The sequence below is a fragment of the Psittacula echo genome, assembly GCF_963264785.1.
Source record: "Psittacula echo genome assembly, chromosome: 23".
Lineage (NCBI taxonomy): Eukaryota > Metazoa > Chordata > Aves > Psittaciformes > Psittacidae > Psittacula > Psittacula echo.
Genome location: NC_137748.1, coordinates 984731 through 1007272, shown reverse-complemented (window position 1 = coordinate 1007272; position 22542 = coordinate 984731). Strand labels below are relative to the sequence as shown.

The 22542-nt window shown below is 60.9% G+C and overlaps 2 protein-coding genes across 2 annotated transcripts; one reads left to right on the top strand and one right to left on the bottom strand.

Annotated features, from left to right (window-relative positions):
- Positions 1-2652: 2652 nt before the first annotated feature.
- Positions 2653-5313, top strand: SGCA (sarcoglycan alpha; the record flags this gene model as incomplete). The annotated part of the gene is made up of 8 exons (XM_080633257.1): positions 2653-2803; positions 3435-3577; positions 3654-3726; positions 3804-4002; positions 4085-4247; positions 4322-4527; positions 4640-4666; positions 5130-5313. 8 exons carry the CDS (start codon positions 2653-2655, stop codon positions 5311-5313), a joined length of 1146 nt encoding a protein of 381 aa, XP_080489383.1.
- A 2248-nt stretch (positions 5314-7561) lies between these two features.
- COL1A1 (collagen type I alpha 1 chain) lies at positions 7562-21228 on the bottom strand (the record flags this gene model as incomplete). The annotated part of the gene is made up of 51 exons (XM_080633256.1): positions 7562-8489; positions 8587-8829; positions 8909-9099; positions 9684-9966; positions 10047-10154; positions 10276-10329; positions 10434-10541; positions 10648-10701; positions 10945-11052; positions 11148-11201; positions 11376-11483; positions 11594-11701; positions 11838-11999; positions 12151-12204; positions 12595-12648; positions 12736-12843; positions 12942-12995; positions 13096-13149; positions 13249-13356; positions 13662-13769; positions 13901-13999; positions 14100-14144; positions 14399-14452; positions 14578-14631; positions 14714-14767; positions 15032-15085; positions 15296-15394; positions 15481-15534; positions 15669-15767; positions 15912-15965; positions 16202-16309; positions 16395-16448; positions 16665-16763; positions 16841-16885; positions 16972-17070; positions 17385-17438; positions 17598-17642; positions 17743-17796; positions 18021-18065; positions 18173-18226; positions 18334-18387; positions 18534-18587; positions 18697-18750; positions 18936-18989; positions 19287-19331; positions 20299-20367; positions 20450-20542; positions 20628-20663; positions 20754-20788; positions 20917-21111; positions 21162-21228. 51 exons carry the CDS (start codon positions 21226-21228, stop codon positions 8343-8345), a joined length of 4347 nt encoding a protein of 1448 aa, XP_080489382.1. The 3' UTR covers positions 7562-8342.
- Between the last annotated feature and the right edge of the window lie 1314 nt (positions 21229-22542).

Below are 22542 nucleotides of genomic sequence, written 5' to 3'. Positions count from 1 at the left end.
CACCCCGAGGCTGGGAACGGGCAGGCACCAGGACCCTGCACCCGCCCCACGACACCCGGCGCAGGCTCACAGCCCTCTGACGTGACGCGTCCTGACGGGGCGTGACGTCACAAGGGCGACTCCCCCCCCCCCCCCCCCCGACAACGCTGTGCTGCTGCCACCGCCCCACAGCCTGAGCACCCCCGCAGGGCCCGCGCCACGCCCCGCACGCACGTGTGCACACACACATACATGTGCACACATACATACATGTGCACACATACATACATGTGCACACACACATACATGTGCACACATACATACATGTGCACACATACATACATGTGCACACACACATACATGTGCACACACACATACATGTGCACACATACATACATGTGCACACATACATACATGTGCACACACACATACATGTGCACACATACATACATGTGCACACACACACATGTGCACACATACATACATGTGCACACACACATGTGCACACACACATACATGTGCACACATACATACATGTGCACACACACATACATGTGCACACACACACATGTGCACACACACATACATGTGCACACATACATACATGTGCACACACACATACATGTGCACACATACATACATGTGCACACACACACGTGCACACATACATACATGTGCACACACACACATGTGCACACACACATACATGTGCACACATACATACATGTGCACACACACATACATGTGCACACATACATACATGTGCACACATACATACATGTGCACACACACATACATGTGCACACATACATACATGTGCACACATACATACATGTGCACACACACATACATGTGCACACATACATGTGCACACACACATACATGTGCACACACACATGTGCACACATACATACATGTGCACACACACATACATGTGCACACATACATACATGTGCACACATACATACATGTGCACACACACATACATGTGCACACACACATACATGTGCACACATACATACATGTGCACACACACATACATGTGCACACATACATACATGTGCACACACACATACATGTGCACACACACATACATGTGCACACACACATACATGTGCACACATACATACATGTGCACACACACATACATGTGCACACACACATACATGTGCACACACACATACATGTGCACACATACATACATGTGCACACACACATACATGTGCACATATACATACATGTGCACATATACATACATGTGCACACACACATACATGTGCACATATACATACATGTGCACATATACATACATGTGCACACACATACATGTGCACACATACATACATGCGCACACACACATACATGTGCACACACATACATGTGCACACATACATGTGCACACACACATACATGTGCACACATACATACATGTGCACATATACATACATTTGCACACACATACATGTGCACACACACACGTGCACACACACATACATGTGCACACACACGTACATGTGCACACACACATGTGCACACACATACATGTGCACACATACATACATGTGCACACACATACATGTGCACACATGCATACATGTGCACATACACATACATGTGCACACACACATACATGTGCACACACATATACATGTGCGCACACACATGTACACACACATACATGTGCACATACACATACATGGGCAGACACATACATGTGTACACACATACATGTGCATGCACATACATGCACACATGCACACACGTGCACACACAGGCGCACACATGTGCACACACGCATACACGTGTTCGCAGACACCTGTGCACACACATGTGCGCACACACACGTACATGTGCACACACACACGTGAGCTCACACACGTGTGTGCACACATGCTCCCATCTTGTTGCCACAGAAGGGCACACACGTGCTGCTGGCAGCGTGTCCCCAAGTGTCCCACACCTCACTCTGACCCCATCCTGTGCCCCCGCTGCCACCTCATTGCCCATGAGTGGGGGTGCCAGGACATGTCCCCCCCAGAGGACACCCCACCAAGGGGACACAGGAGCCCCTCGGGGCCTTGGTGGCAGGAGGTGGCCGTGGTGGGATGTCCCCGCTCCTTGTCTCCGGTGGGACCCCCCCATGGGGCCCCCCTTCCAGGTCGGCCCTCGGCCCTGCTGCCTCTGTCAATCAGCCCTGGCCCCATTCCCAGGTGCTGGAACATGGAGGCCCCGGCGCTGCTCCTGGTCTGGGTGCTGGCAGGCGAGTGGAGGCCCCGTCACCCACCGGGGGGGCACGGCCAGGCTGGAGAGACCCCAGTGGGGAGCGGAGGGGGGCACCCCCAAAGCGGGGTGGGGGGGGGGTGCTGGTGGGATGGGACAGAGCTCGATGGAACCGTCCTGGCCCTGCTGCCAGATGGGTTGGGGGGGGGTGAGTGGGACCTCTCTGGGGATCCACGGCAAGTGGGGGGGTGCTGTCCCCATCCCTGTCCCCGTCCCTGTCCCCATTCCCACCCCTTCCTAAATATATCCCACGCGCTATCCTGGGGCACTCGGCTGCTGGGAACATTCCTGGCCCTGTCCTGTGCTCCTGGGGGCTCTGGGCAATGGGGAAACTGAGGCAGGGAGGAGGCACGGTGCCCAGCCCTGGCTCTAGTGCTGTCCCTGGTCACAGCCATGGTCCCAGGGGCGTCCCAGGCCACCCTCCCCAACCACCATGTCCTCTCTGACCACCGCGTCTCTTCCGAGACCGGAGCTGTCTTTGTCCATGAGCTGAAGCGGGAGCTATTCCTGGATGCCTTCTTCCCCAGGAGCGAGGATGATGGTGGTGAGGGCCTGGAGAGTGCAGTGGGGATGAGGGGGGGTCCTGCAGGGCCTGTGGGGGCTGGGACTGTTAATGGTGAGCCCTGGCTAAGCCTGCTCCCCACCAGCCACGACACCAGCTGGGCCATGTCTCCATCTACACAGTCCTGTAAGCCTCCATCCATCCCGCCTCCCCTCCATCCTATCCTCCATCCATCCCACCCCCTATCCATCCCAGCCCCCATCCATCCCACCCCCATCCATGCTATCCTCCATCCACCCCATCCTCCATCCATCCCACCCCACATTCATCTCTCCATCCACCCCACCCCCCATCCATGCTATCCTCCATCCATCCCTCCATCCCACCCCACCCCTCCACCCATTTCGGGCCTCCCAAGCATTGCCCCATCGCACTGTTGAAGTCACTCAGGAGCAGCATGCCTTTATCCCCCCTATTTAGACTCTGAGGGTCATCTCCGTTGGAGTAATTCACCCCCAAATTGGGAGAGGGACCTCCCCAGGACCCAGCTGGTGCAGGACCAGTCCCCAAAAGGGACTGGTGGGGATCAGTTGGATGGGGAAGGGCTTGTAGGGCTGTGGCACAGCCCTTGTGTGCCACATGAATCCCAGTGTCTGTGTCCTGGTACCCACAGCCACCGCCGTCACCTTCCATGCCCACCTCCAGGACCACCCAGACCTGCCACGGTGGCTGAGATACATCCAGCGCGACCCCCACCAGCCAGGATACCTCTATGGTTGCCCCACGGCCGCTGAGGTCGGCACCCACACCATCGAGGTAGGTGTCCCCCCTCCCGGCCGTGTGCCAGGGAGAGCGGGGTTGGCATCTTTGGGGGTGTTTCCTCTGTTGGCAGGTCCTGGCCTACAACCGGCTCACCTACGAGACGGTGGCTCAGCGCCTCATCATCACCGTCATCCCTGCTCCACGTAAGGGCTGCGCGCCCCGAACTGCATTGGGATGCCCCTGCGTGCAGTGTCCCCATGGGTGTCGTGTGTCCCCGCAGGGGGGGAGCCACCATTCCAAGGCGAGTTCCTGGTGGGGAACAGGAACGTGGAGGAGCTGCTGCCCGCGGCCGCTCGGGACATCTTCCTGCAGGCCACGGCAGGCGTTTGGGAGCAGGATGATCTCCAAGTCATCAACATCACCTCAGCCCTGGACCGCGGCGGCCGTGTCCCACTGCCCATTGAGGGGCTCAAGGAGGGGTATGAGCAGCACTAGGGGTGCTCCCCAGAAGACCCCAGCCTCCATGTGTGGGTCTGGGGGTGACCTGCAGCCACCCCACAGGGTCTATGTGTCGGTGGGGTCCCGCGGACCCTTCTCGGGGTGCCTGACATCGGCTGCCTCAGCGCAGAGCCGCTTCCTCTGCAGCCTGGGCCAGCAGCCCCTCGCCTCCTGCTACGACACATTCGCCCCCCACTTCTCCATCCGCTGGTGCAACCTCACCCTGGTGAGACCCACGTGTCCCCCCCCTGCACGATGGCACCCGTGGGGACCCCACCAGTAACCATCACCCCACTGCAGCTGCAGGTCTGGCCCAGCCCCACAGAGCCGGGGCCTGTGTGGGGTTCTGGGGTGCTGGAGGAGGGTGGGGATTTCCAGCCCCCCACCGAGGTGCCCCCCCAGGACCTGCTGCCCGGGTTCCTGGTGACGCTGCTGGTGCCGCTGGCAGTGGCCGTGCTGCTCTGCCTGCTCCTGGGACACCTCATGTGCTGCCGCAGGGAGGGAGTGTGAGTCGGGGGTCCCCCCACCTGCATGCCCAACTCCCGGCCATGACAACCAGGACAACCTGGGCAGGGCAGCGCCCTTCGCACCATTGTCATGTTTTCCTCTGTTTTGTAGGCAAAAACGGGACTTGGAGACATCTGAGTAAGTCCCTGCACCCAGGATGGCTGGGGGGGCTTTGTCATGGCCAAGCATGGGGAAGGCCAGCAGGACTGGGGACAGGGATGGGAACAGTTATCTCTCTGTTGGAGCATAAAGGTTTCCCCATTCCAAAGGGTACCCCCCAGGCCCCCTCCTCCCCTCCCCAAATGTTGGTGTCCCCAGTAACCCCCACAGACACGGGCTGGAGCACAAGAGCCGTTTTACTTCTCCAATAGCCTTGCAGTACTCAACAGCAGTGAGGAGGACTCCACAGACAGAAGGGTAGACCTTGATGATGAGGGACCAACCCCAGTGATGGGGTGCAGACCCCAAGGCTGGGTGGCCATACCCCATTGATGGGGAGCAAACAGCTCATAATGGAGTGACAGACCTCACCAAGCCCCTTCCCCAGAAGGCTGTGGGTAGGAAGGAGGGGGCGCAGCACCCACCTGTCCTTCCCCCACAGCATCCAGCTCTTCCACCACACCACGATCCACGGTGACACGCAGGAGCTGAGGCACATGGCCGGCAGCAGGGACGTCCCGCGGCCGCTGTCCACCCTTCCCATGTTCAACGTCCGCACGGGGCAGCGCATCAATCCCCTGCCCGGAGCCGCGGATGGAGCCCGTGTCCCGCTCCTCCCGCAGTGATGCCAGGGTGAGGGGACACAACCCCAGGGACAGGGATGGATGAAGGGGTGTCAGGATACTTTTGTGGGGACCTCGCAGTTTTTGTCACCTCCCTGGGGGTGTGCCTGCTGGGGGATGGGTTTCAGCTGATAAAAGTGGCCATTGAGTGATGGATGTGGCTTTTCTGCTTTATTTTTGGCTGTTTGCTGGGGGGGTGGGGTATGAAGAGGGAGGTTTTGGGGTGCAGCCTGCTTCTGGGCTCCTCTGGCTGCAAACTGCATTGAGTCGGCCAGTTCTTTACCCCAGCCAGCCCCAGGTGCTGTGGGGCAGGGGTCCTGGTCTACCCTCCCTGTTGGTGTGGGTTCTGCAGCCTCTGCCTCCCTTTTCAGCTGCTTCACTCTGTCCGGGTGCCCTCCTCCCACCCTGTTTCATTCATGACCCCCCCAAGCCCTGCGGAGGGAAAGGGGCTCGTGGAGAGTAGGGATGGGGATAGGGACAAGGGACAAGAGGCAGAACGCAGTCCCAGGGACCCACAATGGCACCCGCAGCACCTCAATATCTCCCGGCTCACCTGGGTCCTTGTGCCCTGCAGGATGGTGCCTGGAGCTCGCCCCTTCCACCGCGCAGACCCAGGCATCCCGCTCAGCACCCCCAAACCCCTCCCCGGCCCCCCGGGGGTCCCCCCAGCCCAGCCCCTCACTTGTAAGAAAAGAGCCTCTTTCAGAGCGGCCCCCTCCGCACGGGGCAGGCGCCAGGGTGGGGGTTAAGAAAACAGGGGGGGGGCCCAGGCAGGAACAAGGGGAACCATTGATGGGCTGGGGCAGGCGAGGAGAAAGGAGCCATTGAGGTCTTGTCCTGGTGCCTGCGCAGCCCCGCGCCCACCGTGGGGGAGACCTGGGGGAGCCGAGGGTGGCACCTGGGGGCATACGAGTGAGCTGCTGGTGCTGCCCGGCTGCCCTTGCACCAGGGAGTATGCGCAGCGTGAGCTGAGGCTGGATGGTGCTGGCATGGGGGGGACCTGCGGTGGGTGCAGGGGGCTTGCACTGTGGCACCCACGCACCATGGCACCCATGCACTGTAGCACCCACGCACCATGGCACTCATGCACCATGGGACCCATGCACTGTAGCACCCACGCACCACGGCACCCGTGCAGTGTAGCACCCATGTACCATAGCACCCATGCACCGTGGCACCTCCAGCCACCCTCTGTGTCCCCATTTGTCCCCCCATGTCTCCACTTCTCCCCCCATTTGGAGAGGGGACAACCCCAAAGTTCCCTCCCCCCCTACATACAGCCCAACCCTCCTTGCTGGGGGGGGGGGGGGGTGAATTCCCCCTTCCTTCCTCTCCCCCGCCCCAGGGCAGCGGGGGCTGAGCGAGGAGGAGGAGGCCGGGGGCTGTGCTGGGGTGGGAGGACGGGAGGGCGAGAGCACAGAAGCGCAGGAGCGCAGGAGCAGAGCGGGAGCAGCCGGGATGGAGGACGAGGGGCTCCCAAGCCCATGCACCCCCCCAGGATCCCCACGGCGATCCCCGAGAGCGAAGAGCAGAGCAGGTTGGTCGGATCATTTCACATGCTTTATTTCAGCAGTCAAAAAAAGAAAAATAATAGATAATTAAAAAAAAAGAACAATTTCAAATTATTATACATTAAACAAACACGGTACAGAGCCGGGAGAGCCCCGAGCATCCGCCGGGAGATGAGCCGGCAAATGGAGTGGGTTCGTGCCCCATAGGGGATGCAGAGATGGATGGATGGATGGATGGATGGATGGATGGATGGATGGATGGATGCAGGGATGGATGCAGGGATGGATGGATGGATGAAGGGATGGGGAGAAAGCTGCTGGAAGATGAGAGCAGAGCTGAAGATCCACATGCTTAACCTGGAAAGTGCAGTTTTCCTTATTCCCTTTCAAGGCTTTGAATTGCGCTGGCTCTACTTTGCTTTTGCTCCGGGATTTGCTTGTGGGATGGGCTGGGGGTTGAATAGCACCTTTAGAAAACTCACCAGTGGAGCTGGACAGCAAAGAAAGGGAGGAAAGAATCAAACAGAGGGAAATGAAGATAAATCAAGGTGAGTCTTTGGAGGCGGTAGCACCAGGCGGCCCCAGGCTCGGGTGTTTCGGGACCGGAATGAAAGAGAATTAACCAAAAACCAGGCTAAAAATCCTGGGGGTGAGAAACCTCAATGACTCCTGAGAGACCTTGAATGAAGGAAAATGAACATCAAAGAGCAACAGAGCAACAAAACAAGGGGAAAAGTGGGAACATTAGACGAAAAATTAGCACCTTTGCTCTGAACCTGGCAGGAAAGTCCCGGCACAGCTGAAAAAAAAAAATACAAACGAAGCTAAAACTACATGAAAGTGAAACAAAAATACCCCCAAAATGAGACAAATCTTTAACCCCGGTGAGGTAGCCTTCCGGAAAAGGAGAGTGCGGAGCGAGGGTTCGGGTCTGCGGCGCCGGGGCAGCGTCTGCTCCCCTGGAGTGCTTGGGAATGGGCTGTTGTGGCTGCCTGAATGGGAAGAAAAGAAAGCAAAAAGAAAGAAAAGGACCCAAAAACAAAAGAACCAAACCAAAGGGAAGGGGGAGAGGGGCAACCCCCAAACCCAAGCAGCGAATCGGAACCAAGGGTTGAGCATCTTCCTTGCAGCGAAAACATGAACAGGCTGATGAGATGCGAGAAGCAAAGAGGGTTTGGGGGGGAATGAGGGGTTCAGGGGTCCCGGAGATCCAGATGAGGCTCGGCTGGGTGAGTTGAACCCAACGCCGGGGAGGGGGGGGCAAGCAAAGCGAACCCACGTCCTGGTGATTTGGTTTGAAAAGTCATTTATTTTTTATTCTTTTTTTGGGGGTTTAATGCTTTTTGGGGTTTTTTTAGGTTTTTCTGGTATAGTTTTAGAGACGCTGGATAGAAACCGACACAAATTCGAGTCCATGTGAAATTTTCTCCTTTTTTTTTGGCTGGTTGTTTTTTTTTTTGTCTGTTTTTATTATTATTATCATTATTATTACTCTCTCCTGTCACGTGTGGGGTGTCCGGTTTACAAGAAGCAGACGGGGCCAATGTCAATGCCGAATTCCTGGTCTGGAGCGCCAACGTCCATGGGAGCCAAATCGATGATGGGCAGGCGAGAGGTCTTTGTTGTCTTGTACTCGATGACTGTCTTGCCCCAGGCGCCGGTGTGACTCTGTGGGAGCTCAGGATCAGCCCTGTCCCTACTGCACGTCCCCACCACCAGCACCGTCCCCACCACCAGCACCGGGACCATCCCCAGCCCCACTCACCGTGCAGCCGTCCTCGGTGACGCCGTAGGTGAAGCGGCTGTTGCCTTCAGCCCTGATCTCAATCTCGTTGGCGCCTTGGAGGAGAAGGGCCTTCTTCAGGTTGCCGGTGTCCTGGTCCATGTAGGCAACGCTGTTCTTGCAGTGGTAGGTGATGTTCTGGGAGGCCTCGGTGGACATCAGGCGGATGAAGGTCAGCTGGATGGCGACGTCGGCAGGGTTGGAGCCCTCACCACCATACTCGAACTGCCGGAGAAGAGGCATTAGGCATCATGGAGCTGGTTGTCTGTCCCGGTTGTCCGCCCCTCATCATCCCCATGCTAACCTGGAAGCCGTCGCTCATTGTCTCGCCAAACCAGATGTGCTTCTTCTCCTTGGGGTTCTTGCTGAGGTACCAGTTCTTCTGGGCAATGGTGGCCTGGGTTGGGTAGACGCATGTCTCGCCTGTCTCCATGTTACAGTAGACCTTGATGGCATCCAGGTTGCAGCCTTGGTTGGGGTCAATCCAGTATTCACCTGTGGGGTAGAGGGAGGAGGGTGAGGGAGTGGGAAGCAAGGCAGGTGGCCATGATGGATAGAGGGTGGAGGTGAAGAGCAGCCGTAAGGGATAAAGGATGGAGGTGAAGAGCAGCCATAAGGGATGGAGGACAAAGGTGAGAAGTAGCCATGGAAGATGGAGGTGAGGAGAAGAGAGAGGGTCGGAGGATGGAGGGGTAGGTGAAGGGTAGCTGTGAGAGATGGAGGATGAAGAGATGGAGGGTGGAAGTGAGGAGCAGCCATGAGAGATGGAAGAGGGAGGTGAGGAGCAGGTAGGAGGGATTTAGGGGTGGAGCATGAGGTTGAACAACAGCTATGAGGAACAGAGGAAGGAGGTGAGGAGCAGCCACAAGCAATGGAGAGTGAAGGGATGGAGGATGGAGGTGAGGAGCAGCCACAAGAGGTAGAGGGTGGAGGTGAGAGCAGCCATAAGAGATAGGATAGAGGAATGAAGGTGAGGCGCAACCAGAGGTGGTGGAAGAAGGATGGAAGTGAGGAGTAGGCAAACAGGACAGAGGGATGGAAGTGTGAGCACCTCAGCGGGCACCAGCAGGGACACTGACCGCTCTTCCAGTCGCCGTGGCACATCTTGAGATCGCGGCAGGTACGGGCAGGGTTCTTGCGGGTGCCCTCAGGGCTGCGGATGTTCTCGATCTGTTGGCTCAGGCTCTTGAGGGTGGTGTCAACCTCCAGGTCCCGGTCACGCATCACGTTGGCATCATCAGCTCTGTAGTAGCGCCCACCATCATGAGCCTTCTCCTGGGGTGGCTGGGGCAGGAAGCTGAAGTCGAAGCCACCGCTGGGGGGGCCGGGAGGACCAGGGGGGCCAGGAGGGCCAGGGGGACCCTACAGGAGGAGGATAATGGTGAGCAGGAGATGAAGGCTGGTGGCTTCGGGCAGGCAGCAGCACAGGGGCCAATACATACGACGGGGCCGACGTCGCCGGTGCGACCACGGGGGCCAGGGGGACCAATGGGACCGGGCAGCCCGTTGAGACCATCTTTGCCAGCAGCACCAGCAGAGCCAGGAGGACCCTGTGAGAGAGGAGAAGGGGTGAGCGTGGCCATCATCCCCATGAGGAACCTGGTGACAGTGGGGACCTTCTCCCTGGGGTGCTCCAGTGGAGACTAGAGACTGACTTAGCTGAGGACTTACTCTTGGACCAGCTGGACCAGAAGCACCAGAAGGACCTTGTTCACCAGGAGAGCCCTGTGCAAAGCAAGGAACAAGAAGAGGTGTCATGAGAATCTTGCTTTGGTTCCAGGACATGCGGCAGCACCCAGGGCCACCATCACCCACCGCATGGCACTTACGGGAGGACCAGGTGGGCCCTGGAGACCAGAGAAGCCTCTATGACCCTTCATGCCTCTGTCACCCTGTTCACCGGTTTCACCTTTGTCACCACGGGGACCTTGTGGACCCTGGAGGAGGAGCAAGATGTGTTGAGCAGGGTCCAGGACACCTACTGCCCCCGTGCACACAGGGACACAGAAGCACCTAGGAGGACGGAGGCGAACACCAACTTACAGCAGGACCACGAGCACCAGCAGGACCAGGGGGGCCAGCGGGACCTTGAGGACCCTGGAACAGGAGAGAAGGGAGCAGGTTAGAGCACCCTCCACCTTCTGCTGGTGGCACCACCCCGAGCAGGGTGGTGGGACACTGCATTCCCAGGAAGCTCCCTCCAGCACCGGGAGCAGATCCCAGGGCCAGGCCTGAGCCCGCAGTGGGTCTGCAGGGTCAGCTCTTGCTCCAGAGCCCAAGCCCGGGGTGACCCCTGGGCTGGGAACAGGCAAGGGGGGCTCAGGGCAGAGCATCACTTACGGTCTCACCACGATCTCCACTCTTGCCAGCAGGACCGACGGGGCCAGGGGCACCAGGGGCACCGGGAGCACCAGGGGGGCCGGCAGGGCCGGTCTCACCACGGTCACCCTGTGAGGAGGAGGATGAGGAGGAAGAGGAAGAAGAGGAGAGGTCAGTGTGAGCCAGCACAGCCCCATCACCCATTCCCATGGCTGCCCACTCACCTTGGGACCAGCAGCACCATCACGACCAGGGGCACCTTCAGCACCGGGAGCACCCTACAGAGGAGCAGAGACCCCTCATGAGGGCAGGACAGGGCTAACAGGGGCCTGAGTTTCACCACTTTCATGAGTGCCACGAGTTGGCAAGTCCTCAGTGAGCGCAGCAAGCCCAATGCTGATGGGGGGCATGTCCATGCCCCCCAACACCGATGGCTGCCCACAGCCACTCACCTCACGTCCAGCTTCACCGGGGGGCCCAGCCAGGCCGGGGGGGCCCATGGGGCCGGGAGGACCGCGCTCACCGGGAGAACCGGAGGGACCTTGTTTGCCAGGTTCACCCTGCGGAGGGGAGAGAGGACGGGGGCGGAGTCAGACAGCGTCAAGCATCTTCCATGGGTTGGTACCATCCCGCGGCGGTTCCAGCATTAGGGAGCCCCCCAGGTACTCACCGAGGGGCCGGGCAGCCCGGGGAAGCCTCTCTCGCCTCTCTGTCCAGGGAGACCAACGACACCGCGCTGACCAGCGATACCTTGGGGTCCGGGGGTGCCAGGAGCGCCCTGGGGGGGACAAACAGTACCTCAGGGTGCTGCAGCGGCGGGGGACACCCTCTCGGTGGAGAGCATTGCCGAGTGGTTGGTGCCCCGTGGGATGGGTGATGCCCGCATCCCTGGCTCCACGTCGAGGGTTACTTACAATGGGTCCATCAGCGCCGGGGGAGCCCTTCTCACCAGGGGGGCCGGGGGGGCCGGCAGGGCCAGGCTCACCGGGGCGGCCAGCGGGGCCGGTTTCACCGCGGGGTCCTTTGCCACCTTCCTTCCCGCTGGGGCCGGGGGGGCCGGGGAGGCCGATGTTCCCCTGGGCAGAGGCGGGGACACGGAGGCGATGCCGTCAGACCCAGCTGAAGCACGGCCAGGGGTGTCCCAGCACCGACTGGGACATGGCAGGGATGTGTGCCCAGCACCAGCACCCTCCCTGCACCCAGTTCTCACCCCACTGCGGTACTCACAGAGGGGCCGGGGGGACCGACTCTTCCAGCAGCACCAGGAAAACCAGTAGCACCCTGAAAGGGGGAAAAGATGGAGTTAGGAGGGTCCTGGTCCAGGCATCGCCTGGCCCACCAGGAGAGCAGTGCCAGGGGACACCACAGGGAGCCCTGGGGCTGGTGGCCTGGAGGGAAGCATTCATCCGGGGGGGCTGGGGCTTATTTGGGGGTGAGGGGGATAAAGGGATGAAGGGAAACTCCCGCCTTTGCCTCTGCTCCATCCCTCCAGGGATGAAGCCACCCCAGGTCAATGTTTGGGGTGGCACCAGGTTTGGGGTGAAGCTCCCCTCTGCCCCATGCATTGGGGGGTGGAGTGAGGCACTGGGGGGTGTTAAACCACCTCAGGGGTGTTTGTGCCTGGGGGAGGTCCCAAAAACAGCCCCCCCCCCCCCCAAGGCTGGTACTTACAGGGGGTCCAGCACTACCGCGAGCACCTTTGGGACCAGGAGCACCAACAGCACCCTGTGGAGGAGGAGGAAGAGGAGGAGAGGGGTGAGCTGTGCCGTGGGCTGCACCCCTAGGGGGTTTGGGGTGGGGGGAGTTACTTACGGCAGGGCCAGGAGCACCAGTGGGGCCAGCAGGGCCGGGAGGACCGGCATCACCCTTGGCTCCAGCATCACCAGTTTCACCTTTAGCACCAGGCTGGCCATCGGCACCCTGTGGGGAGCAGAGAGGAGTGAGTCAGGGGTCTCAGCATCGCCCCGGTGGGGCAGGATCAGGCCTCTGGGGAAGAGGGGAATGAGGACATCACTTACGGGAGGGCCAGCAAATCCAGCAGGACCGGGAGGGCCGGGCTCGCCGCGATCACCCTGTGAGGGACAGCAAGACAGAGGTGTGACCCCAAGAAAGAGACAGGCACCCATGGCCACCAGTGGGTGGGCACCACGGCTGGGGCAGGGGAACACTTACGGGAGCACCACGGGCACCAGTGGGACCAGCAGGACCCGGGGGACCGGCTTCACCCTGGAAAAGGGGAGAAAATCCAAAACAGGGAGGTCAGGGTTATGTCAAGGAGGTGGCAGCAGGTACCAGGACACGTCCATCCTTGTGCAGTGGCCCTACCTTGTCACCGGGAGCACCAGCGGGGCCGGGAGGGCCGATGGGACCGGTCAGACCTCGGAGACCGTCTTTACCAGGAGCGCCATCAGCACCTTTGGGGCCGGGGTCACCCTGGTAGAGGAAGATGATGGCAGGTTAAGCACAGCAGCACCGTGGCACCCTGGACCTTCATCCTCCATGCGGGAGGCTGGGAGCATCCCCCTCCTCCCAGGGAAGAGCTGAGCTCAGCGAGGGGCTGTCCCCAAGGACCACGCTCTGGTGGGGACATTGGTAGCACTGAGCATCCCCTCCGCAGGGTGCTAATCCCACGAGCCCTGGCTTTGGGGAGTGTATCCAGCCGCAATGAGGGGGAAGCAGAGATGGTCGGCAGCAGGGCATGGAAGCAGGGGACAGCAGGATTTGGGGACAAAACGTACTCTGTCACCCTTGGCGCCTGGCAGGCCGGCAGCACCACGCTCTCCAGGCATACCCTGCAGACCAGGGGGCCCTTGGTTCCCTGGGGCACCGGGAGCACCAGCATCACCCTGGGATGGAGAGACAGGAAATGGGTGTTAGCGAGAACCCGGCCTCAACACCAGCCCCAGCAAAGGGGGCAAAGCCAAACCCTCCACCCCCCTTTACATCTGCACCCTGAGAGCCAGGACCTCGCTCCTACCTTAGCACCATCGTTACCGGGAGCACCGTTAGCACCACGAGGACCTTGGGGACCGGGGGGGCCTTGGACACCACGTTCTCCAGGGAATCCTCTCTCGCCCTGGAGGGGGGAGGCAGGAGAGGGGCCAAGGCCATGAGGGGCACGGTGGGTGCTGGAGGGTGCCAAGACCCAGCTGGGCAGTGAGTGGGGTTCAACCTACCCTGGCACCGGCGGGACCGGGGGCACCGGCATCTCCGGGGACACCCTGTGAGGGAGGGAGAGGGTCAGGGTCAGGATGGGAGCAGGGGACCCCCGGATGCCCCCAAGGATGGGGAGGGTCTCGCAGTCCTGGGGGCACAGCACGGGGCTGGGTTCCCCGCTGCTCCCAGGGACCTCCAGAGGCTGCATGGAGCACGTGGCCTTAGGGTGCACTGGGGGCACCCTTCAGCAGCCCCCAGCCCTGCGGTGGGGAGGGCACAGGGGCCGTCCTGTGCCATGGCCGTGCTCAGCCACACTCACCTGCTCACCAGGCTTGCCAGCCTCACCGGGGGGGCCAGCGGGGCCCGGCAGACCCTGGGGGGAAGAAGAGGAGCGATGAGACACCACAGAGGTGGTGACCACAGGGGATAAGTCAAGGGGCAGCATCACCCCCACCGTGGATGGCTGGTGCCTGCACAAGGAATGGGGACACCTCTCACCTGGAAGCCAGGAGCACCAGCGGGACCTTGTTCACCTCTTTCTCCAGCGGGACCCTAGAGGGGACAGGACAAGCATAAAGGGGGTGCTCAGTCAGCTCCAGTGACCAAGGGTGGCCAGGGGCTCACTGATACTCACAGTAGGGCCAGGCGGACCTTGGGCACCAGCTTCACCGTCTTTGCCAGCAGCACCCTGTGGAAGAGGAAGAGGAGAGAGATCGGAGCATGGCCCCAACGGGACTGTGCACCCCCAGGAGGGGGGCATGGGGCTGGATGTGGCCATTGCATCCTGCGAGGGCCGGGAGCAGCTCAGCTGAGCCACATCACCTCCCACCCCGACTCATGGCCTCCTTTATCCCTCACCCCTGGAGCCTTCCCAGACCCATCCTGGCCCCCCCACACCAGGGGGAAGCTCCCAGGCAAGCTCTCACTGGGCTGAGCTCTGGTGCATACGTACCACAGCGCCGGGGGGGCCGGGGGCACCCCTCTCACCAGGTTTGCCGGGCTCACCCTGGAAGGAAAAGAGCAGGATGAGACCCATGACGGCACCACCATGGCAAGGGGCGGGAGCCTGCAGGCTTGGGCAGGATGGAGGCCGTCCCCGAGGGGGACACATCCCCAGAGCCACCCCACCACCAGGTGGTGGCAGTGGGATGCCTCATGGACTAGAGCTCCTGCATCCATGGGGATGCATCCCCTCCAGCAGCTCCCATTCACTCACCGCAGCACCTTTGGGACCAGGGAAACCCATCACACCAGCTTGGCCTCTGGCTCCAGGGGGGCCGGGGGGACCAGGGCGTCCGTCTTGACCAGCGGGACCCTGTTATGGGGGGAGTAAGCGAGCCCCCTGTTAGCAGAGGCCGGGGTGAGCCAAGGCAGGAGCAGGGCACAGGGGGAACAACTTACGGGGGGGCCAGTCTTGCCATCGGGACCGGGGCTCCCAGGGCTTCCAGTCAGACCCTGCAGGACAGTGCGAGGTTCATGAGGAGCTCAGGAATCCCAAGGGATGCTTCAGCAGATGTGAGCATCCCGGAAAGCGGCTTCTCTGCCGGCATGGAGAGCGCAGACCCCCGTGCCCACCCGGCAGCACTCACCTTGGCACCGGGCAGGCCGGGCTCCCCGGGGCGTCCAGCTTCACCGGGAGATCCTTTGGGGCCAACGGGGCCAGGGGAGCCGCGCTCGCCAGGGGGACCCTGGGGACAGGTGGGAGAGGGGACAGAGTTACCCCATCAGGGGTAGCAGTGGCACTAGGCCACTGCATGGGGACAGGTGACAGATGCCCGGTGTCCCCACTGAGGACGTTCTCAGCCAGACAGGACGGAGATGTGGGCACCTACCTTGGGGCCAGCGATGCCATCACCACCAGGGAAACCACGGCTGCCGGGAGCACCCTGTGAGGGACACAGGGGGATCAGTGTGGAGACAGGGGGTGACCTCGGGAGTGCAGGGGAGTGATGCAGGGATGTGGGATCTGGTGTCCTGTGTTGGAAGAGGCTGGGGATGTCCCCACGTGTGTGTCTGTCCCCAGGCACCGACAAGGCTCAGCTGCTGGACATCAGGAGATGGGAGGAGGATGGGGATGGGGACAGGGACCTGGTGGGGATGGGACAAGGCTGTTCCTACTCACACGTTCACCAGCGGGGCCGGGAAGCCCAGCAGGGCCGGGCTCACCACGAGCTCCTCTCTTGCCTTCCTCGCCAGCTGGGCCAGGGGGACCTTGGACGCCAGCAGGGCCCTGGGGAAGAAGGTGAAGGGATGAGCACCCAGTGCAGGGATCCAGGAGGGGCTGAAATCCCCAGGAGATGGGGGTGCTCACTTACGGGTTCGCCTTTGGCACCAGTGTCTCCCTTGCTGCCTGGAGCACCGGGTTCACCCTGGAGGAGGAGAAGAGGGAAAAGCCATTGAACACCAGATTGAAGATCAAAGGGAACCCTGAGCCGCATCCTACTCCACATCTGTCCACCCCAGCACCATCCTGCACTTGCAGGGCTGGGGATGCTGGAGCAGACACCTCTGGGTATGGCAGCAGCTCGCTGGAGCAGGGATCAGCCCACAGCAGGAGGCAGATGGAGGTGTCTGGGGATACTCACGCTGTTACCCTTGGGGCCGGGGGCACCGCTGGGACCCTGGGGTCCAGAGGGACCGCGCGCACCGGGGAAGCCAGGAGCGCCTGCAATGCCCGGAGCACCCTGGAAGAGGCAGATGGTGGTGAGGGAGCAGCTCAGCCCCTCAGCCCGGGGCCGGGTCAGAGGCGATGGACACTCACGGTTGCGCCCTTGGCACCAGGTTGACCATCAGCACCAGGGTTGCCCTGTGGAGAGGAGGAGGAGGAGCAGGGTTACACTGGGGCTGGCAGGACATGAGGCAAAGGACAGGGAGCTGTTGGATGTGACTCACAGCAGGACCAGCAGCGCCAGCAGGGCCTGGGGGACCGGGCTCACCACGGACACCTTGGGGACCTTCACTGCCACGAGCACCCTGGGGACCGGTTTCACCCTGGGGAGGAAGAGGAGGAAGGAAGAAGCATGAGCACAAGGGCTGCCATGAGACTCTGACACCTCTGAGCTCCCCCTCATCATCTCCTTTCCAATGGAGGCAAAGCCAGGAGAGGTGCCCATGGGGCTTGGCTGGGGACATCTCCATCCAGTGACCCAGGCAGCTCACAGCACTTTGAGCTTTCTTGGTTTTGGGCAGCCTGAGGAACTCATGTGGTGCTTGGTCCTTCTCCCCATTCCTTAGCTCCCAGTTTCCACCAGTTATTCCCAGCCCAGGAGATGCCACCTGGGAGGAGATGCTCAGGCAGGTCCTACCTTAGCACCAGCAGCACCAGGGAAGCCAGGGGGACCAGCGGGGCCAGTTGGACCCTACACAGGAGAGAGGGCAGGAGTCAGAGCAGAGATTCCACCTCCACATCTGGTTTTCCAGGCAGGAGAGGTCTGGCTCTGGCCACGGCAGAGCTGGAATGGGATCTCCCTCTGGAGCAGCCAGAGCCACTTCCACTGCTGGGCTCGGGGGTTACTTACGGGAGGACCGGCAGCACCGGGAGCACCATCGTTACCACGAGCACCCTGTGGCAGAGGAGGCCCCGTTAGTGATGCCCAGTGGCAGGAGTGGCGCCCACGGCCCCCCCGGGCACGGGGGGGGTCAGCCCTGTCCCAGGATACTCACAGCAGGGCCAGAGGGACCGGGACGGCCTCTCTCACCGGGAAGACCACGAGGACCCTGTCGGGGGGAGAGGACACGTTTGGTGACCAGGGGAGATGCTTTCCACTTCCCAGGCCTCCTCCCATCCCTGCATCCCCTGGTCCTGCCTGCAGGGTTAAACCCCCTCCCACCCCATTCTCTGGGTATCCCTGGGGAAGCATCCCTGATGATGAGCTGGATCCCCATCACATCTGGCCTCCAATCCCCTCCCCACCACGGTCCCCATGGTCCCCAGCACTCACCATCTGCCCAGGAGCTCCATTCTCCCCTGGGCTGCCAGGCTCACCCTAGGAGAAAGGACAACATTAAAGGACCTGCTCCCCTGCTCCAGAGGGAGGGAGCAGCAATGGCTTTGTACCGGGATGGCAAGGGTGATGCTGCCACCGCTCCTCACCTTGGGGCCAGCAGGACCGGGCTCACCCTTAGCACCATCCAGACCACTGAAGCCCTGAGGAGCAGGAGAGAGAAGAGTGTGGGGGTCAGGAGAGGCACCCCAGTGAGGTTGGGCTCCCCCTCCCCTAAACCCTGCAGACATGGGAGGGAGGAAGGACTCACTCTGTGACCCTTCATGCCCGGCAGACCGGCAGTTCCTGGGAGACCACGTGCGCCCTAGAGGAAAGGGGACACGGTGATGGAGGTGCCTAAGGTGGGGTGTCCCACACCCTGTTACCCGCGTCCTCAAGGGAAACAGGCAGCTGGTGTCACATCCTTGCACCTCGCCATGGTGGGGTGTCCCCATGGGGAGGACATCTCACCTGGGGGCCGGGGGGGCCACGCTCTCCAGGGCGGCCGGGCTTCCCAGCTTCACCCTAAGGACAAGGACACTGAGTTGGTGGCACGTCCCCTGCCCGCCTGAGGGGGGCTGGCAGGGCCACCAAGCCCAAACGAGGAGAGGGACACCATTCACAGGCCGCTTACATCATCTCCATTCTTGCCAGGGGGGCCAGCGGGACCACGGGGACCCATGGGACCCTAGGAGAGATGTGGGGCAGGGGTGAGGGTGCTGTGTTTGATGGCTGGCCCCTGTCACCCTGCCCCATTCCCAAGGCTGTGATGCCCTGGAGCAGGGACAGGGTGGCCATGGCCAGGGCTGGGAATAGGAAGCCTCATCCCCATCCCTGCAGGATGAGGCTGGAGGAGGAGGTGGAAGGACCCACAGAAGCACCGGGCTCTCCAGGTTCACCGGGGGGACCTTGGAAACCTTGAGGACCCTGCAGGAGAAAAAGGAGGGAAAAAGGAAAAATGGGTTAGAAAATGAGAAGATTGGGCCTGAAGACCCCAGTGGCAATGACACACTGTGTGTGTGTGTGTGTGTGTGTGTGCTTGTGGTTGTGGTTGTGGTTGTCCCTGTGGCATGCCCCCACCTCTTTCCATAGCCATTGGGAATGGTCCGATGCCCTGTCCCTCCTTTGTCCATCCCATCCCACCCAAAGGGGACCCTGGAGCTGCTCATCCCCAAAACAAGAGGGGAGGATGAGGATGAGGAAGAGGAAGAGAAAGATACTCACAGGAGCACCAGGAGGGCCGGGGAGACCACGAGGGCCAGCGGGACCCTGGGAAGGAGAATGGGAAGTGGCTGATCATCAGCTTGGCACCATCCCTGTCCCCATTGCCACTCTATGGCTGCCCCCACTGAACCCCATCATCCCTCCACCATACCATCCCTGTTCCCATCACCACCCCCATACTTCTTCCCATCGCCATTCCATCCCTATCCTCATTGCCACTCCATCCTTGTCCCCATCACCACCCCCACCCCTGTTCCCATCACCACCCCCACCCCTGTTCCCATCACCACCCCCATCCCTGTTCCCATTGCCACTATATTGCTGTCCCCATTGAACCCCATCACCTCCCCACCATCCCATCCCTGTCTCCATCACCACCCCCATCCCTGTTCCCATCACCATCCATCCCTATCCTCATTGCCACCCCATCCCTGTCCCTGTCACCACTCATTCCTTGTCCCTCTTACCATTCATTCTGTATCCCCATTGCCATCCCATTCCTGTCCCCATTGCCACATGCCCCATTACCACCCATCCCTGTTCTCAACCCTGTATCCATCATCAGCCATCCCCAGTCCCAATCACCACCCCATTGCTGTCCCCAGTGAACCCAATCACTGTCCCCATCACCGTGCCGTCCCTGTCCTCATTGCCACACCATTCCTGTTCCCATTGCCACCCCATCCACATCCCATCCCTACCCCATCTCTGTCCCCATCACCAATCATTCCCTGTTCTCATTGCCATCCCATTCCTATCCCTATTGTCAACCCATTACCACCCCATCCTTGTCCACGTCACCAACCATATCCTATTCCCACTGCCACCCCATCCCTGTCCCCTTCTCTGTCCCCATCCCTGTCCCCATCCCCTCCAGGACCAACATCCGTCCCCACGCCTCCCACTTCCCACCACTCAGTATCCTCAGCACCACCAGCACAAGCAGCGCTCGGGGCATCTCACTGTTTTCACAGCCCCCTTATGCCCCCCCCGGCACTTCCCCAGCGCTCACCATGGGGCCAGGCACAGCCATGCCTCCAGCTTTCTCGTCGTAGCCATAAGACATTTGAGGAGCGAAGTTCTGCGGGCAGGAGGGAGGGGGTGAGCAGGGCACAGGCACCCCCTCGGGGGGCTTCACCCCAGGGGGATCCCCCCATACTCACTCCGCCGAGGCCTGGAGGGCCGGGGGGGCCGGGGGGCCCCGGGAGGCCGGGCTGTCCGGGGATGCCATCTCTGCCAGGGGGGCCGGGGAGTCCCTGGGGTGGGGGAAGAGAAGAGCAGGGTGAGCCCAGCGGGACCGGGGTCCCGGCGGCCCGGGGGGGTCTGTGGGGTGATACCCACCCTGTCTCCTTTGGGGCCGGTGTCTCCCTTAGGACCCTGGTGAGGAGAGAGACGAAGCCTTGGTTAGCAAAAGGTTCACAAACAACCGGAGGTGCCACGGGGTTTAGGGGGGCAAGGAGCCCTTACCTCTACTCCAGCGCTTTCTGGGTAGACAGGGGAGGCTGTGGGAGAAAGGAGGGGGGTTTGGAGGAGCCCGCTGTGACGCCCCCCGCAGCCCAGACACCACGGGGACGGGCACTGAGCCATGGGGACCATGCCGCCGGGGGTTGAGGGGGGAACGGGGCGGTACCGTCGGTGTCGGGACAGATGGGGCAGCATTCTCCGAAGGGGATCTCAGCGTTGGGGCAGTCGGAGGTGTCCTCACAGATCACCTCGTCGCAGAGGATGTTGCCGCTGTCGCAGACGCAGATCTGGCAGGGTTCTGGTTTCCACACATCCTTGTCGTTGTATGTTAGACCATCCTGTATGCAGCTTCCAGTTTGGACTGTGGAGGGCAGGGGGAGACGTGAGGGAGGGGGGCACGGCCCCACACACAGCTCTGCTCTTCCTCTCCCTCCCCTCCATCCCCCTCATCTCGCTCCTGCAGCTTCTCTCCCTTCATCTGGTTCTCATCATCCCATCGCGGTGACACAGGAAAAGCACCACAATAAACTCTTCCCACATACGCTGGAATTTAAACAAACCCTTCCAGCCAGCTCCAGCTTCCTTATCCCGCCAAGGCAAATACCCCCACGGCGGGCAGGGGGTCAGCGCTGGGGTCCCCTTGTCCACGGGGGACAGGGATGGGATGGGGATGGGATGGGAATGGGACGGGATGAGAGGGATCCAGTGGGTTGGCCCCAATGTCTCGGCTGAAATTATATCCAGGCGGCTGCGGGATAGGGCTGGATCAGGCCGGATGGCTTGGGGAAGAAAAGTTCTGAGACTGGAAGCGGGCATGGGGCAGCGAGCCACAGCCATGGGGCTGCCCCATGGCGGAGAAGGGGCCTGGAGATCGGGTGTGGCGGTGGCCCTGCCAGTGGGCCCCGGCTCGGTGAGAGCAAAAGGAGGCGAAAATCAAACTGGGAACTGCAAAACACCCATTGCAAAAGGCAAAGGGAAAAGCGGCTCTTGCAAAGAGGCGAAAGGGAAAAGGCTGAACACTCGCTGCAAGAGGCCAGAGGCAGGAGGGGAACTGCAGAACGGCCACTGCAAACAGCAGAACGGCCATTGGAAACTGCAGAATGGCCACTGGAAACCGTGACTGGTAACTGGAAACTGCGAATGGTAACTGCAAACTGCCGAATGACCACTGCAGGATGGCCACTGGAAACTGTAAATGGTAACTGCAAAATGCAGAACGGCCACTGCAAACAGCAGAACGGCCGTTGGAAACTGCAGAATGGCCACTGGAAACCGTGACTGGTAACTGGAAACTGCGAATGGTAACTGCAAACTGCCGAATGACCACTGCAAACGGCCACTGCAAACTGCAGAGTGGCCAATGCAAATGGCAACTGGAGACTGCAAATGGCCATTGGAAACTGCAGAATAGCAACTGCAAACTGCAGAGTGGCCACTGCAAACTGCGGATCGTAGACGTTCAAGTGCAAAATGTCCCCCAAAAAAGTAAAAATAAATCAAAAAAGGCACAAAATCTCCCTGCGATGCCGAGCTGGGTCAGACCCGCGGGTGCCCCCGGCCCGGCTCCGTCCCGGTGCCCCATGCCCACGGTGCAGGGGGCAGCCGCGGTGGGGCGCAGTGGGGCAGCCCGGTCCCGCCGGGCCAGCCCGGGACGTTTCGCGTATGAATCATCCAGGACTTGTCTAATTCTTTCCTGATGGGTTTTGCAGCTCCCCGGGCCGGGCCCACCCCCCGCTCCCCCCCCGCGCCTCTTCCCCCTCGCTCCCGCGCTCTTTCCCCCCTTTCCCTCCCT